The 19,046-nt window shown below is 36.3% G+C and overlaps 1 protein-coding gene across 11 annotated transcripts in view; it reads right to left on the bottom strand.

The window, feature by feature from the left end:
- Positions 1-19,046, bottom strand: part of LOC124951052 (zinc finger protein 853-like) — an 89,511-nt gene that overhangs the window by 20,704 nt on the left and 49,761 nt on the right. For 9 of the 11 annotated variants that reach the window (XM_047498790.1, XM_047498791.1, XM_047498799.1 and 6 more), the window contains exon 4: positions 10,877-11,070. In XM_047498790.1, the coding sequence (XP_047354746.1) occupies positions 10,877-11,070 (194 nt within the window). The remainder of the gene's footprint in view (positions 1-10,876; positions 11,071-19,046) is intronic. The other 2 variants (XM_047498792.1, XM_047498788.1) reach the window with 1 other exon arrangement.

Genomic DNA, 19,046 nt, shown 5'->3' on the forward strand with positions numbered 1-19,046 from the left:
CTTTTTTCTCTATCTCTCTTTCTCTCTCCCTCTCACTCTTTCTCTCTCTCTCTCTCTTTCTCTTTCTCTCTCTCTCTCTCTCTCTCTCTTCTTTTCTCGTTCTCGTTCAATTATTCTTTTTGAATTATCGAGTTTCCGTTCGTACAGACGAGAAAGATTTCGTTCAAAGATTATCGCTTCGCTTCGAATTCTTTGAGGCCCGATGCCTAGGGGTCCGGGCCAGGGAGTGGCATAAAAAGGAAGTGGGTGTGAGCACACGCGTAGCGGTGCGTGACGCTTAGCTCGATGTAGCCATTTTGTGTTCCGTGTAGAAGGGACCGTCTTTGATCAACCGGTTGCGTATTTTTTTTCTTTCCTTTTCTTTTCTTTTCTTTTCTTTTCTTTTCTTTTTCTTTATCTTTTTCTTTTTCTTTTTATATATTTAAAACTTTGCGACACCTTCGGATCATCGAAAAAAGATAAGCCCTCAATTTCTTCTTATCGCTACAGACAACACGACATCTGTCTCGGCTATTCCAGTTTCATTCGCTTCTCATTTGCTTTATCTTTTCTATTCTTTTTCTTCTTCTTTTTCTTTCACTCTGTCTTTCTCTTCCCCCTTAGTATATCGATCGTTTCTTTTTTCCTTTTCTTTTCTTTTTTTACACACTCGCATCAAACGCGTTACTTATTTTATTATTACTTTTATATCATTGAAATTATTATCATCATCAGGAAGCGTAGGAAAAAATATAAACTCGTCGAATTTATATGGCGTACAATCGTTTTAATGGCAACGAGCGCGATTGCGCTGTGTCACGTTTCATGTCAAAAATTGTCAGAGCATCGGGGAGCGTTGCGCAATTGACGGTGCGCAATCGTTTCTATCGACGTGTGTTAAAACACGTCCTATATTAAATCGTTGCTTTGGAATGTTTCGATGAGATTTCATTGGAACGAGCGTTATCACGACGTTTCTCGCTTTTCGAAAATATATTATCAAAAATACTCGAGCGGTTAAGACAATATGGGAATTATTTCTTTTTCTTTTCTTTTTTTTTTTCATTTTTTTTTTCAATTTGTAAAGCTTCCACGACGTTTAATTAAGCCGGATAGAAATGAAATTACGTTGGCAAATCCGACGTGGGTATACCACGATGTAGTTGGTTGAATAAGTAATTGAACGAAGAAAAAAGAAAAAAGAAAAAAGAAAAGAATAAAAAAAAAAAAAAAAAAAGAAATTATAGAAGAAAGGGAACGAAAAGTAGTAATGAGAAATAATAAAAATCGAAGCTCAAGTTGAGTCAATTCGCGGCGATTCTCTTTTCATCGGACGCACCGATAAAGAGCCAAGGCCGTTCTCGTGGCGCGCAATTCTTTTCTCGTTGTTGTTCCTTCTTTTTCTCTGTCTCCTTTCCTTGGCTTTTTTAGTCGCACTCGCGAGGTCGCGAGCCTCGCCAGCAGACAACCTTCGCACGATTCTTCGACTCCGCTGCGCTCGAACGGAGCCTGCGAAAGATATTCTTTCGATCGCATCTCTTTTCCTTCCTCGCCCTTCTTTTTTTATTTCGTGCTATCACTTCTTTTTCTTTACTTTCTCTTTCTCTCTTTTTCTCTCTCTCTCTATCTTTCTCTTTCTCTATCTCTCTCTCTCTCTCTCTCTCTCTCTATCTTTCTCTCTCTCTCTCTCTTTCTCTTTTCTGTTTACCATTGCTCAATGGAGTTCTTTTAAATAAATTTCAGAATCGATAAATGAAATAAATATTTTTGATTTTCATTCTTTTCCCTTTCATGATATTATGAATGATTCGTTACATGTCATCGAGAAAATCGTAATTAAATATTATTCATAATTTTTTCGATGATTAATCTTTCTCTCTCTCTTTCTCTCTCATTCTCTTTCTCTTTTTCTCCTTTTCACTTTGTTATTGAGTACATTTGACGTGTGCCGCGTGCAATCGCGCCGATGGATATTCCTGTCAAACTTTGCAATTTCACATCATACGTACATACATACATACGTATATATATGTATATATATATATATATATATATATATATACACACACACGCATGTAGACTTCAGGAGTATAACGAAAATGGCATGGAATCGAGAAACCTGCATATTTTAAGTTTATCGATAGCGTGCTCGTTTCGATTATACGCATAATACTTATTCCTAGAATAACGATAAATTAGGATGATGAAAATTATATCGATTAATGATCGTAGTTTCCATTGCAGTTCTGAGGGTCGTTCTATGCAGTTATCTAATTAAACATTGATATCGTTAGCGATGGAATAATATAGCAGAAGCAATAAAATACGTTTACCAGAGAACTCAAGTTTCTAGGTATATTACTGAATTTCCTATCTCTCTAAATGTATAATTATATATTTATATTGTAGGTATATTATAAACATATATCTGCATATATACATACATACATATATAGATACATACATACATACATACCTATGCGCATATATACATACATGTAAATACGCTTTTATCTATTTTGCATATATCATGTATGGTCACGTTTTCGGACGAGTTAAATTCAAATCGAAAAAAAATACGTTCGAATTTTAAATATCGCGTTTATTATATACTTCGTCGAAGCAAAAGAAGGAGAAAAAGAAGAAAAGAAAAGGAGAAAACGAACGAATGAATATACAAATAAAAAATAAAAAAAAAGAAGAAAAAAGAAAAATAAAGATGAAAAAAGAAAAGAATTTTATTTTCGTTTGATATAAATATTAAGCGAATGAATAACGCGAGTGACAATGACGGCTTTATTTAATCTATGCAAAAAATATATTGTTTGCCGTTCGATAACCCCTCCCCACCACTCGACCACCCACCCCACCATATCCCACCCGAAGAACGAGCAGTCTAACCCTAGCTTATTGGCGACGACTACGACGACAACGTACTCTTTATTACTTCCCATTTTAATTTTAATCCACTTTCGAGCAACGTTGTTTCTATTCGTACAGCAACGTTGTCGCGCGTTTTCAACACGTGTCGCGTGATCACCGAGGATGGAGAAGGAGTTTCAAAGGTGAAAAAAGAGGGAGAGAGTTTTGCCAATGGCAGTTCTGGAAAAGCTGAAGTCGAGAGAGAAAAAGAGAGAGAGAGAGAGAGAGAGAGAGAGAGAGAGGGAGGGAGAGAAGGTATAGAAAGAAATAGAAAAAGAGAGAGAGACAGAGAGAGAGAGAGAGAGAAAGAACGAACACGTAGTCCGAAGGGTTGTCGCGGACAATGGGTAGTAGAAATATCCTGGTCCGCTTTCGAATCGACGCGGGAATGATTTCATTAGGGCTCGTTCCCGCCTGAACACATACGACAACGACAACGACGAAAGAAAGAGAGAAGAGAGATAGAGGGGGGAGAGAGAGAGAGAGAGAGAGAGAGAGAGAAAGAAAAGGGAGAGGGAGAAAGAAAGCTCGTCGAGCCACAGAGGCGGAGTTAAAAAAATTAATACCATAGGGGTTGAACGTGATCTAACGACGAGGAAAAAGAAAAAAATGTCCTCGCTCGGGACTTAATTATTAGCTCGTAGGTACACGTTTTTTCCCCTACTTCTCCTCTTTTTTTTTTCTTTCTCTTTCTCTCTTGTTGTTGTTCTTTTTTTAACCCCCATCACCCTTTCCCTTCACACATTCGATCTTAATCCATCCGTTGAACCGCAGACGCGCGTATCTCAATATCATTTTTTTACGTTACTTGGAATTCAATCTTTTTTTTCTTCGTTTTGGAATTCATTTCTTTTATTTATTTTTTTTTTTTTTTTTTAAGCTATTTCTTGACAAGAGAAAAGAATCGAATTTTATGAGAGAGGGTTTATATAGAATATTTAAATTCCAGTTTGTTTTATTTTCAATGGCCCTCGCTAAAACGATGTTTTTAATTCTGTTATTATTACTTCATGCAATTTTTTATCTTTTTTATCGACGTCCATTCATGTTTTACTTCTTCGTTTTTACTATTTAGTTTCGTTAAAATCTTGTTCGCGGAAAATCTTTTTCGAACGGGATCGTGGAAAAGTTGTTTCTTCTCTCTAAAAGACGAATTTTTCTCAAGAGTAGGAAAAGGTCGACAGTAATTCGTACTCCCACGAAAGACCGTCCGTTCCACTTTTCTATTTTAACGGTACAAAAAAGAAGAAAAAAAGAGAAAAAAGAAAGGAAGAGAGAGAGAGAGAGAGAGAGAGAGAGAGAGAAAGAGAGAGACAAAGAGCGAAGATCCTTCTGGAGATTCGCCAGGCAACGATGTTTACCGCCGTAGAAGGCTAAAGTGGAGCTTCTAAAGAGGTGAGTTTCGAGCTTGCTTGCTTAATTGGAAAACCGAGCGGACGTTAAGGACCGACGATTAACTACCCTTATCGAAGTGTCGAAGAAGACGTTGGTATATCGTTTGAATTTTATTTTCTGGGAAACCAACAAAAGAATGATCCTTTTTATCTTTATTCTTTATTTTCTTCTCTCTTTTTTTTTTTCTTTTATTATTTTCTTTTTAACCTAAGATTTACGTTCAATAATGCTTCATTATCATGTATCAGTATCAGTATGATGTGAAGTGTGAATAGAAAAAAGAAACGAAAAAAGAAAATATGTCGATAAAAAAAAAAAAAAAAAGAGGCAACATCACTCCCTAATAGATATCAAGGTTAAACCGATAATTTACGTGCTATGCAAATCGTTTAAACGACCGAGTTAATCAATTTATGCAACGCTTTTCCAGACTCGCGCGTAAGTACGTTTTTTATCTTTTTTTCTTTTTTTCTTTTTTTTTTTTTTTGTTTCTCTCCTCGTCCGAATTAATTCACCTGTTGCTACGAGCTTCGGTATTAATGATTGATCGGCTTTCGTTTAAAATATTTATCGAGAATGATAGGTAAAAATAAGTCTAGCTTGGCGGTAATAATGAAAATCAAACGGTAAAATATAAACCACACATACGAGTGTGATAAGCGTGGTCGAAACGCGCAGATTGAAAGGGTTGAAATTACAGTTCAAAAGGTATGATTCCCGTGGGTATTCCCATCGGTGAGATCGTTTTACCTTTAATCGTCATTACGGGGTATTTCGACGATAAGGGACAAAGGAAAAGCCGTATCTAATGGCGAATAATTCGGATCGACGTTACATCAACGTTAATACGAGCATATTCACATTGACATCTGCATATGCATATGCATTTTCCTTTAATGTTACCATACATATAGTAGGTCTTGTTCGCGAAGTAATTGTTTTTATTTTTTTTTTTTTTACAAAACCATTCCGTGTCGCTAAACGACTAAGAGAATACTACGAGCGATAAAAAAGAGTGTGAGGGTGTGAGTGAGGTAGAGCTAGTAAAAGAAAAATCTGAGAAACTAAACGATTACGATCGTCAAGAGATTTTCGGTGAGTTTGCAGTAACAGAGTAGTAATACTCGCCGCGAGAGAAAATAAATCTAATGGCTAACGAGTTTTTACCGAGCTACGCGCTGGGGGCAATTAAGAAAGGAGGAGGTAGGGTGCGAGCTAGGTGAGTCAGAGAAAAAGGGTCTCGCTCTCGCTCTCTCTCTCTCTCTCTTTCTTTCTCTCTGTCTTCCTTTCTCTTTCTCTTTTTCTTACTTTTTCTGTTTGCCCGTGTTTTCCCAGGGAACAGGGGGAATCTGCCGTGTTACACGACATTCAACCTTTGTACCGCTAAACTACGGATAAATACTAAGGTTCCGTGACAGTAGACTCCGAGACTCTGAGGATAAAAAAGAAATAAAAGAACCTACGACGGGGTTGAAAGGGATGACTTTCTTATTTCTTTTTCTTCTTTTTTTTTCTTTATTTTTTATTTTTTATTTTTTATTTTTTATTTTTTATTTTTATATTCGATACCGTTCTCTGTCGTAATATCGCACTTAGAAAAAAGTTAAGACGTTACTTTATGAAAGTAATCCCATCGTTGTTTGTATTACTCTTTTATGTATGTGTACATCCAATCTTATTTTAAGACATCATTTTTTATGCCGTTTCCCGATAGATATTTTGCAATATGTCTTCGCGTGGCGCGTATACACAACCACAGACATATACATACACATACACAGGTGCGTATCAGCCTATTGGATACTTGCCCGCAATGTAAAAATAACAACAAAAATCCACGTCGTTGAGTTTATTTTGATCTCGTCCTGGTTTTTCGAGCGTTAACAGATACGCTCGTCGGACGTTCTTCTTTCGTGTAATCGCTTCGATAACTTTCGAATATATTTACTTGTGAACATTGAAAAAAAAAAGGAAGAAAAAAGAAAAGAAAAAACATTGGACGGAAGATCGACGAAAGAAAAGAGAAAACGAACAAAAAGAAAAGATAAAAAAGGACCGTAAACTACGTTAACGTATTTGCTATGATCGATCCAATCAGGTTCGAGATCGGTTTGACTTCGAAGGAGGAGAATCGTTGATCCATGACGATTTACATATACAGATAGATTAATACCTGCATATATATATATATATATATATAACTATATATATATATATATATATATATATATATATATATATATATATATATATATATATATATATATATAACTTACGTACATACATGTGTAAATGAAGGAACAATGATCGCAATGAAGGAAACGCTCGGATGACTACGCTTTCTCTAAGATCCGCCCCTGTCTGACGGTGAACGGGGAGGTTGGGGGGGAGAGGTATGATGGGAGGTACAAAAAGGGGGATGAGTGTCGAAGAGAATAAAGGAAGGAGGAAAAGTGGAAAGAAAGTGGGATGGAGGGGAAGAGGGGATGGGGGAGTAGGAGGGGGAGGATGTGTGTAGGTACCGTAGTCGAGAGCTTTCATGCCCGGAGTAATACCGCCGATCCGTACTCTCTATAATACATTTACGCTTCGGCCTATTATAATATTATGCTCGGAGTGTATTGTCTTTCCTTTTCCAGGGATAATGTTTCGTCGACACGCCAAGTTACGAGCTACCGGCGTAACTCTTTCGTTTCTCTTTCCACGATCATCCCTTTCCATCCTCCCAATCCTCCTCCATCCTTTCCTCTCCTATCAACTTCGCACAACCCCGTCGTCCTCTCTTTCTTTCTCCCTAGTCGGCAGTTTTATTTTGTTTTATTTTCAAAACCGTTTGCTTTGTTTCGATTTCACCGACACTCAACGAGATTGCATTGAGAAACACAATCTCGCTTAAACACAATCACGATGTAGGTTCGCACGTACAACGTAGGAAGTAGAATCGAGTACCGGTATATTCCTAATATAGTGATAGAAGGTGTCCTTTCTTTCTTTTTTTTCTCTTTTTTTTTTTTCTTTTCTTTAAATGACATTTTTGTTTTCTAATATGACGCGTTTTTAGCATGTACGATATAAAAATCTATAGGGTGAAAAACAGGATATTCTTAAATGTTAATCGGGTAATATTTCTTTTCTGTAATGGCATTAGATTAATCGTATTTTATTTATAGCGTTAATATGATAATATCTGGTGTATTATGTTGAGATAATTATTCTTTTTCTTTCTTTCAATTGCCTACATGTAACGATTACTTGCAACATCTAATTCAACAAGTTCACTTTTATTTTTTGTCTTTTCTTTTTTCTTTCTTGTTTCGAAGGATTCAACTTTTAGCGATTTATGTTTAGAGTGGTCCTTCGTTATGATTCTCTTCGCTTCTTTTTTCGTCATCCTTCTTTTTAGGTCGTATATTTTCTCTCTCTCTCTCTCTCTCTCTCTCTCTCTCTCTATCTTTCTTTTTCTATCTCTTTGCGTTTCTTTCTCTCTGAAACTTTATCTTTTCTTTTTTTTTCTTTTTTCTTTTTTTTTAAACAACCAGCCATTAGATATCAGAGTCTTCGTCCGACGGAACGAAGTGACTCGAAATAGCGAAAACAATTTCAAGAAATCTGCCCCGGCGAAAATTCGATTAGCCGCGGAAGATGGGCTCGAGTTCTCCATTTGTTTCGTTTCGTTTCGTTTCGTTTTATTTCCAACGGGCGAACTCCGTTTCTGTCGCGTTGGCGGCTTTTAATTACTCCTCCGTACTCTTGCAAGATCATCTACGTTCGCTCGTTCGTCCGTTCCTTCTTCTTCATCTTTTTCTTCATCTTCTCATGTTCTTTCTCTTCTTCTTCTTCTTCTTCTTCTTCTTCTTTACGAATCTTTTTTTTTCTTCTCCTTTTTTTCTCGTTATCTTATCGTCGAAAACGTTTAACTACTTTCAGATCGGCTATTCTATCGAGTTCTTGTTTGTTATTTTCTTTTAGGTTGTAACAGTAACACGAGTATTATTCTCGGAAGAAGGAAGAAAACGATAAAGCCGTCTAGTACGATCGTGAAAAAGGAAGTCGGTACTCTGGACTAGTTGGGAAAAAGTGGAATCATATTTTACGCGCATCACTGTGAGCGTCCTACTCGTCGAACAATGACGGAACATCGTGTCAATGGATAGGATCGCAAGAAACACGTTTAGATACTGTTCGTTCGCGCTACACGTCGAAGTAATCCTACCAAGACCTTACCAGGAAGAACGAGAACTCGTCTTGTATACGTAGGCTACCTTGCTATCTCGTGCTCGACAACGGCTAAAAAAAGAGACGGAGTATAAAAAAGAAGCAGCTCGTAATAGCCCTTTAATAGCGGAGTACTTTCGTATCGCCTTATTTTCCTTCGCCGTATACTATCCTGTTTTACCCTTTTTTCCATGATGGTAAAGAAAGAAAGGAAAAAAAAAAAAAATAATAAAAAAGAAAATACAAAAAAAAAAAGAGAGAGATATAGGGAGAGGAAAGAAAGAAAAAAGAAAAACGATAGGCGGATGGGTGGGTTCGCCGACGCGACTTTACCGGAGATTTATCGAGGCCGTGCCTGAAGGGACTAGGTGGGATCACCACTAGCCCCTTCCTTAACCATGGATTAGCTTTCAATTAGAGCATCCCGATGAGAGCTGGGCGTTAAAAAGAAGAATATTTATTGGCGTGGGAAGAACGACGTACGAGAGGTATTTTATAGTCGAAGGAAAATTTCCCTTTTGTGTTACGTGTTTGACGTAAGTTTTTTCTTTACTAAATTCCCAGATTAGTAAATGATGTAATTATGACAAAAATTGTGTACCTACCAAAGTTATATATAAATATATATATATATATACACATATATGTACATAAAAAAAAACTTATTCTTTTGTTGATATTATATTTGATCTAAATCATCGCCGAGTGTTCTTCTCTTAAGGATTATGAAGAGAAAAAAAAAGAAAAAAAAAATGAATAAATAGAAAAATTAAAAAAAGAAGGAAAAAAGGAAACGAAAAGAGAAAATTTGTCGAACAATAAAATAAGATCGGTCGTAGGAAAAGTAGTCTTATCTCAGTGGTAGCAACAACGATCCGGTTGTGAACGCTACGTTCTATAAATAGAAGGATAGAAGGAGAGAAAAAGAGAGAGAAAGAGAGAGAGAGAGAGAGAGAGAGAGAGAGACTGTTAGGAGCCCGATGTAATTGGTATCGGCAAAAAGTTTCACCGTACACAGCAGTTCAGCTCCTCCTTGCGACGGAAGCTGAGAGGAAAAGGAGAAGGCATAGACCTCTTCCTTTACCTCATCCTCCTTCTCTTCCTCTTTCTCCTCTATCCCTCTTCCCCTTTTCTCCCGTACTTTCAACAGATGCCTTCCCACGTTTTTTCGACGAGACATGTGCCCGACGCGCGCTTTCAAAGGGTTGAGAAAGTTACTAGCCCGCTCGACCTTACTCGACGTATCAAGTGAAAGAGAAATCGATTCGCATGTTTCATTGGAAATCCTTTGCGAAAGGGCTAAATTCGAAAATCGATTTTGTTCTCGCGGATACATACACACACATACACACACACACACACATATCTCCATCGTATAATAGTAGACATACATATACATATGTATGTACATATACATAAACAGACTCGGTCCAATCAAAACGTTAGGGTAAATCGAAACGTTCGTTCTTCCTCTTTACGAAACGAACGAGAACACCCTTCGTCGTCTTTACGATGCGTTTCATTCAACCCTTTCGCATCGAAGGGCGTCGAAGGGTAGAAACTTGATGTGGTTTTTTGCTTCCATTTTTTTCCTTATCTCATCTTCTCTCTCTCTCTCTCTCTCTCTCTCTCTCTCTCTCTTTCGATAGTATACAGGGCCTTCGGCAATGTAACCGTCATAATTTCAGAACGTTTTATCGTTAACAGACTGTTGAACAATCTTCGAGGGTTGGAAGGCATATTCCAATCCAAATGAAGTATTAAAAATATTTCTCGACGAACCTATATATTATATTCTTGTTGCAACATATCCGAAGCTCTCTACATTGAAATTATTAGACCGAAACCAAAGCAAAGCGAAGCGTTTTCGATATATTATATTTAATAAAAGCGAGAAATATTGTAAGCTAAGATATAGATAAAAGTTTAGCAACTTTCTGGGGAATACCTAAATGATTAATGAAAATCGAGAATTATAGGATCGATTTAAGACGATCCAATGATGACTAAGAAAGATATAACATTTTATTATGACCTTTTAATTTATTCGATCTATAATAACGTATTGATTCAATGAAAGCGTGACCCACCACCGTGTATGCGTAATCTGTTTACGTGCGTGCCTTAGACGCGTGCTTTTCTCGATTAAGATATAAGAATAGAAGGAAGATTAAAAAAATGGAAAGATATAACGAATGATAGAGTTAAACGAAATAGCCAAAGAGAAGAGATCATCGTTCATTACGAGTTCACGCGTTTCAACGATCGACCTTCGTCTTTCTCGAATCCATGGGCAGCGGCCCCAGCCCATTATCTCTTTAAAATAGCGATAATGCATGTGTTGGACGTCGGATTTGGTACATACATGACTGACCTTCGACGTATGGGTACGGAGGCTGGACTCCGTGGCGAAGCCCTTCCCGCAGATGTTGCAGTGGAACGGCCGGTTCTTCGCCCTTTCCACCTGGGCATCGTGATTCCGAAGATGTTGCTGAAGGTTCGATAGTTGGATGAAAGCCCGTCCGCAGTCCGGTAAATGGCACTTGTACGGTCGTTCACCTGTGAACAAATTTCGATTGTCGAATGTTAGAAAAATTAATTTTTCCTTTTCAAAATTATAATTTATTTATTTTCTTCTTCTTTCTTTTTCTTCTTCTTTTTTCTTTTCTTTTTTTTTTTTTTTTTTTTTTTTTTTATTGTTGTTGTTTTTGCCACACGCACACTTTCACACGATTGATATTATTGAAATTGATTTTAATGAAAAGAATTAATTTTTTTTTTTATGATTCCCCTAAAAACAGTCGATAATTACGAACAACGTGTAAAGACCAATATAGCTTAACGTGTGCCACGAAAATGTTCATCCTTTGGTCGATTAGCAAGGGAAAGAAAGTGAATCGTTGATGGCGCGCCAAGCGAAGAGGTTACTACGAAGGCACTCGAGCGAATCGTCTAAGCATTAGAAGTAACGAGCTTTAGTTAGAATTCGTGCTCTCGCGACAGACCGACCGACTGCCGAATCGGAATTGTTTCGGGTATTTGCTTATCGATAGTAGTAGTCATGTTCGAGAGAACGAATTTCGATGAGATTGCATACGATAGATGATACGTGGGATAGACAGTTCGTCGATGAGTGCTTTTCACGCTACGTATCGTCGGTTAAATACTATTTTACGTATATATCTAATATATACATACATATACGTGTGTGTGTGTGTGTGTGTGTGTATTTATTAGAAGAGTCCATTGGATCTTCGATGGTCAATTTTATCGAACGACAAAATTTTAAAGTTACATTTTCAATTTTGAATTTTATATAATTTATTAGTTTAGGATAAAAATCTTTCAGGAACATTTGGAAAAATGTATATTAGTAAAACATTACATTCCCTCATTTTTCTTAATTAATATACGTACGAGAAAGATAGACAGAGTTAGACAGAGAAAGAAAGAGAGAGAGAGAAAAACGAATTTCATCTATATTTTTACGCTTCGTATTTTTATTCATTAACACTTTAGCAACGCAATTTATATATTTCGCGGATAAAGTACCATACCTATGAGGGTGTCATAATGTGTGCTCGTAATTTCCGCGGTCCAAAAAAAAAAGAGACACGTGTAAATATGGGCATGTGTACGGAATAGTAAACCGTGAAAATAAATTCAGACATTAAATCGTCCTATCAGTATACCTCGTATTTTTTCTTTTTTTTCTTTTTTTTTCCTTTTTTTTCTTTTTTTTTTCCGCCGACATGCAACAGGTATCAGCATCCACGTCTATCGGCGAGTAAAGGAAAAGTTTTGTCTCCCGTTCGGCATTCCGGCCGTTTAAATCGAGTGCCTTTGATTTTTTCTTCCTCCCCTCTCTCTCCACCTTTCTACCCCTTCCCTATCTCTCATTCCTTGTACATTGAAAGATTCTTTTTTCTTTTTTCTTTTTTCTTTTTGCTTTCTTTTATTTTTCTCATTCTTCTGTACGATTGTTACGAACGACGATATTTCTTTTCGAAAGGGCAAAAGAAAAAAAAGAGAAAAAGAAAAAGAAGAAAAAAGAAATCGTTTGTAATGCTTTCGTTACGTTCTTTCATTGAACGCATTATCACGCATTCGTGACCGATCAAGCGAATAAACGAGATTGGCTTAATTTCAGTTAAGTTTTTCTTTTTTAATCCATTAAATTCCTTCACTTTTATACTGTGCCGTAAGTGCGTAAGGCTAAGAGCAAAGAAAAAAATTGTCTGATCAAAATCAAAGATGTTAATGATTCGATTATTTTTATACAAAACGAGTCCGGAAAAACCATCGTAGAATTTTATGAAAGGTTTCTTAAAAAAAAAAGGAAAAAAAAAAAAAAAAAAGAAAAAGAGAAGAGAAAAAAGAAAAAAGATTACAAGGAAAAAGTAAAAGAACCAAAGAAATTTCGTATATTCTTAAATAAATAAGTAAATTTCTTGAACGACTGATTTAGAATTTAAATATTTTGGAACATCAAAAACTTTTCGTTCATTTTCTTTGTCTGTCAATCAGTCAGCCATTGAAAAGTCAGTCAGCTTTATCTTGGTCTCCTAATTTTTCTTCTACTTTCCTTTCGGGAAAGCCTTTATTCTAATTCCCACGGGCTATTGGCTGAATTGAACTTTTATTAATATCGACATTCTTCCCTGAGCTTTTTCACCCCCAGGCACTTGATCGTTTTTGCTCTTCACTCGCTATCCTCTCTCTCTCTCTTTCCCCCTCTTTCTCCTCTCTCTTTCTCTGTCTTTCTCTTCTCGATCGGTCGGTCGGTCATCTCTGTCTCTGTCTGACACGCGAGCGCTTCTTCGACGAGGATTCATCTTTTATTCAGTCGCGTGATTCATCGAAGAATTCCATTATATCTAATTTAATAAAAATAACCTGTAGTGAAAGCGCAGGGAGATACTTGTTCGATCTTTCGTTTTTTTTTCTTTCTTTTTCTTTTTCTCTTTCTCTCTTTCTTATATTCTTTCTTTCTTTCTTTGGCCTCTTTATTTTTTCCTTGTAATCTTTATCTCTTTACTCTTTTCTTTTTTCTCCTCTTTTTTTCTTTGATCCAAGATCTTTTATAAAACTCTTCATTTTTTTTTCGGAGCGATTCGACACACTATATTTCATCATATTGCAGAGATTACGTTAAATGATAAGGACTTCGTTTTTCAAAACGCATAACACGTAATTTGCCTCGTTCGTATGTTACGTACGTAATGTTTAAATTCGAATGTATTATATTGTATATAACGTGAACGATATAAAATGATACAGAAAATGATAACGAATGATTTACGATCGCACAAAATAGAAATGCATTTTGAATGCGCTACTTTATTGAAATTTCTACGATTCATTTAATAATCTGTTCACTTGGTAGCTAGAGGGTTGGATTGGGGTGGAGGAGGAGGAGGGGAGGGGGTGGAGTATACTCCGTTATGCGTAATCGCATGTAATTAAGAGATACATGGATCTTTTTAAATCGATTTTTTTTTCAGATATTTAATTATTTTCGATAATTATTATAGTGATGCAATATTCAATAAGTTTATGCTTTTTTATAGCTAACGGAAGAAGCAGATGGCTGTACGTAATAGTTCCTTTTGTCTAAATCGACTTATAAGGCCAATGCTCTCTCTCTTGTATAAAACTATAATGGATATATAATAAGATGTAATAAAGGTGTAGTTAAATGGTTACAACGTTACTATTTACTTTCTCAGTTCTACTTTGTCTTTTTTTGCTTTCCTTTTTTTTTCTGTTTGTAAAAAACGCTTGCCTTTTTGCTTTCCTTTTTTTTTTCTGTTTGTAAAAAACGTCATTGTTGCTTTTTCTTCTTTTCTTTTAGTTTTTGTTTTCCCTTTTCTTCTTTCTCTTCTGATTGAACGCCCACAAAGTAAGTACATTATCTAATACGATATAAAGTAAATAAAAATGTTATATTTCGGTTATAACAGATATTAATAACAAATTACTTTTTAATTTTCATTTTTATTAAACACGCGTAGAATTCCAACGTTCATAATTCCTACGTTCTTCTTTTTCCTTTTTACGTGCTCCCCGTTTAGCGTTCCCCAAGTGTAATTGTGTTTTATTCGCGGAATTCAAAGAACGATATCGAAAGAAAAGGAAAGATACAGCGTTATACGGTTCTATAAGTACGCATTTCTTCTACGCGGACGTTCGCTTTATTGCCTGTTCTTTCTTTCAAGGCCGTATGTTTTCCTTCCACGATGCAATTAAAATCGAATTAATATGTGGCTACGAATACGATGGGGGAAAGTGGGTGGTTTCTTATTGTTGTCCGCTAATTACCGGTTGAGACTTTTATTTGTAAAGCAATAAATGCGTCTCCACATGTCTACGCTCATGTGTAAGTACATTATATTTGGCCCTTTTTTATTCATTCTTCTGTGCGTGTCTCGTTCCATCTTTCTCTATTTCTCTCTCTCTCTCTCTCTCTCTCTTTCTCTCTAATTTTTTTCTTTTTCTTTTTTTTTTTTACCAGATAATATGTTATATACAAAATAAAATATCTCGTTGGAATCGTGGGGAACGAGTCTTAATGTTTTTTTTTTTCTCGTACTTTCGTATTATCTATGGTATGAGCTAGAAACGCGACGTTATCGGTTATCGACGAATATCTATGTACATATCTACATAACCTTGACGAAAATTTAAAACTAAAATATTATGGGAGAAACGTGCGACAAATTTCATTGAAAATTATGAAAAGGATATAGTAATTAACGTGTAATGAAATTTCGAATATCTGAATAATATTTTTAATCGGCTTGTTTAATCGATATTACCTACTATTCGCGCAATAAACGCCGTTAAAACAAGCGATTAATTATCAATCGATCTGATGCCACGTAACATTTGCCGCTTTTTTCTCTCTCTCTTTTCTGTTTTTTTTTTCCAACATCCATCGAACTTCTATAATCATGTTTAACCGTTTGTTGTGCCAACAAATTTATGTGATTTTCTCTTTTAACAGTAAGTAACCTGTTAATTTATTTCTCATCATTAATAATTCATATAACGTGTCACTCGTCACTAAACAACCAACTATCAATGTCGATGATATAACACTTATTTTGTTATCTATCATTCAAAATACAATGACGATTAGGATAATCCTCGTGTTCTTCATAATTATCATGTTATATTTTACTAAGTTACTGATAATAACAATGATAATAATAAAAAAAGAAAAGAAGAAAAAAGAAACCAAGCTAAAAGAAAAAAAGAATCACTCTAAATGCTTGATCGCAAAAATGGAATACAAAGTAAAACTTTTCTATTCTTCGCTTCTACCATTTAATTTTTTTATGGAGATAAGAAAAACTTCGTTTCATTGAGAAAAGGAAACAATTCCCTTCTTTAATAATGCCTTCTTCCTTCTGATAATAATTGGTGTTGCCGCATGCGGGAAAAGAGAGAGAGAGAGAGAGAGAGAGAGAGAGAGAGAGGGATACGAAGAATTATGATGAAATTTAAAATCTTGCGTGCCAACCGGAAGGACGAGACTAAGGAGGGGTGAGGGGTAAGGATGAGGGGAAGGGAAGATGAGGGGAAGTAGGTGGCGCCGATGTTGCCACGTAAAAGGGTCTCTATCCCAACCCTTTGAGACCCTTTGTCGAGGAATAAGAATTACGAATTGTAAAGAAGTTTTGATGAATCGGTGCACTCGACCGGACACATTCGCCCTCACGTTCGCCCTGTAGCTTTTACTTGCTCGCCTAGTTACCTTTTCGACCATTTTTCAATTTTCACGCACGCGAAAGCACGGACAAAGCATTACAACAATACATTTGTAATGATAGCGATGATACAGAACTTTAATCATTGAAATCTTCGTATTGTTTTTATTTTATTTCGAGATAAAAGATTTAAATTTAAATAATATCGTATATAAATATGTGATTCCATTGAGTATTTTATTTCATTATTTCATAGAATATGTGTGTCATTACGTGGATAAAAAAATGTATCGGTCGACGAGCATTATCTAATTTTCACGGTTGATTTCGTTATGATCTGCATTCCTTTCGACGTGGTTTTATACGTAACATTATTGCATTTCCGGTCGTCTTTTCGAACGGGATATCAAATGACACTGACAGGATGTTAAAGTTGTTTTTTTCTTAGATAAGATATATATATATATATATATCTTATAAGATATATGTATATATATATATCTTCAGGTATCTTTATTTATTTAACTTCGATATGTTTCGTCATGATAATTTTTCAATCAATCGATAGAGCCATGACTTTATAAAAAATCCGATTAATTTTTCCTCTCTCTCTCTCTCTCTCTCTCTCTCTCTTTCTACTACTCCGCATCATTCACGTTCATATTGGGTTTTGATAGATTGCGTTAATAGCTTGACGCGACGAGAAGCGTTCAAAATGATCAAATTGCCAAAGTTAAGCTCGAATTTTTATTTCTTCTTCCTTGTTTTTTTCTCACTTCTTTTTTGTTTTGTTTTTCCCCGTGATAGAAGAAAATTTAGCCACTTTTTCTCGTCGTCAACCTCTCTGACCACTCGTCAAAATCACCGGGATTGCAAAAAGTAGGTAGAAAGCACGGAAAGCCGGCACGTGGTTGGACGTGTGAGTAGGAAACAGGCTGGATTCGCCACCCTCCAACGTTCTTCCATGCACTCTCCCTACTCTCTCTCTCTTCCCCTCTGGCCACCCGTTTGTTCGTTCGTTCGTCCGCCCGCTCGCCACCCCTTCACTCTTCACCATCTCTTTCCTTCGTTCGTTCACTTCGCTCGACTCTCCCACTTCGTCCGTGGAAACAACCACCCCCTCTCTGTCCTCACACACGCTCGCCCACCAAGCGGCCCTCCACGGCCCACTACACGTCCACGCCAGAAAATTAATGTCCCCTGCAATCCATGTATAATGCATTCGCATTTCGTTCAACGAACAAATGAACGCACCGCTAGAAAATTTACATCGTCCCTTTCTCTCTCTCTCTCTCTCTCTCTCTCTCTTTGTCTTTCTTGCTATTTTGCCTTCTCTGTTGGTCGCTCTTACTATCCTACTCTTATTTGATTATTGCTCCCTAGCTTTCGACTTGGACTTGCCTGTTAATGAAAATACTGAATATAGTCGTCGTGCTTTTTGAACACTTTTTCCTTAACAATCAATGGGTGCAAATGTTTTTATTATTTTTCAATTCGTATTCGGGAAAATTCTTTTTTATTATCTTTTATTTTTGTAAAAACTATTTTTATTTACAGAGGTTATGACGGAAATAATAAATTTCATCCTTTTCCTCTCTCTCTTCTTCTGTTTCTCTTTCTCTCTTTCTCTCTCTCTCCCTTTTTCTCTCTCTCTCTCTCTCTCTCTCTCTCTCCATATATATATATATTTTTTTTTCTTGTTTTTTTTTTTTTAATCCTATCTGCATTGATAGATCACGATTCTCTTGTCGCTTTTTCTCGATCTGTTTCACATTATTTCATCCGTCCATCCAACCAGGCCGACGAGGCGGCACATACGTACTTATATACCTACATAAAATCGTGCGCGTGTGCGCGTTAGGCCGATCGGCCCCAGCTCGAAACCCTTATATATTGTATCTCTTTCGCTCTCTGTGCGTTTCCCAGTCTGCCGTTTGGCCACCCACTATCGACCCACCGTCATTGAAATACCGACTGAAAATCATTAAACTGAATGCGCTCACATGCACCTGCGTCATGCATACTGACACTTTTTGCTATATATATATATATATATATATATATATATATATATATATATATATATATATATACATATATATATATGTCTATACACACACACACACACACATATGAACACTCTGCACACCCTTTGCCTCTTTATGTTCGTACCGTTCTCTTTCTTTCTCTTTCTCATTCTCTATTTCTCTCTGTCTCGCTCTCTCTCTCTCTCTCTCTCTGTCCTGCCCCGCCCCGCTTGCTCTCTTCTCTTCACCTCTCCTCTTCTGTCACCTCTCATGATTCTATGATACTCATGAAACTATTCGAATGTTCGAACGATAAAAGCGTGAGTGAGCATAAGTATACAATTTCCAACAACGAATCACAGCCGAATTGGCAAAATGCAAAGGATCTGTTTGAGACATAAAATAATCGTTTCGAGTCTGATTTTTCCTTTACGATTGTTATAATTTTTTGTTTCTTTTTTTCTCTCTCTCTCTCTCTCTCTCTCTCTCTCTCTCTCTCTCTCTCTCTCTATACGTACCAAAAGACGATTTGTCAGATCGACAAAGGGGTTGAAATTAAATGTTAATCAATAATTCATTTATTTATTTTTCTTTATGAAATAATGTTGTTCAACGAGACTGCTTTTCTATTTGTAAGTCTTCTTTCTATTTTTATTGCTTAATAACTTATTCTATCGTTCTCACGTTAGAGACACAAGCGATCGAACGAATGAATAAGTAAATAATCGTGAACATACATAGCTGAAAGGTAAATTCCTTGGAGACTTGTATATAGCTTTTACAAACGTTCGTTCTT

Source organism: Vespa velutina, chromosome 8 (assembly GCF_912470025.1).
Source record: "Vespa velutina chromosome 8, iVesVel2.1, whole genome shotgun sequence".
Classification (NCBI taxonomy): Eukaryota; Metazoa; Arthropoda; class Insecta; order Hymenoptera; family Vespidae; genus Vespa; species Vespa velutina.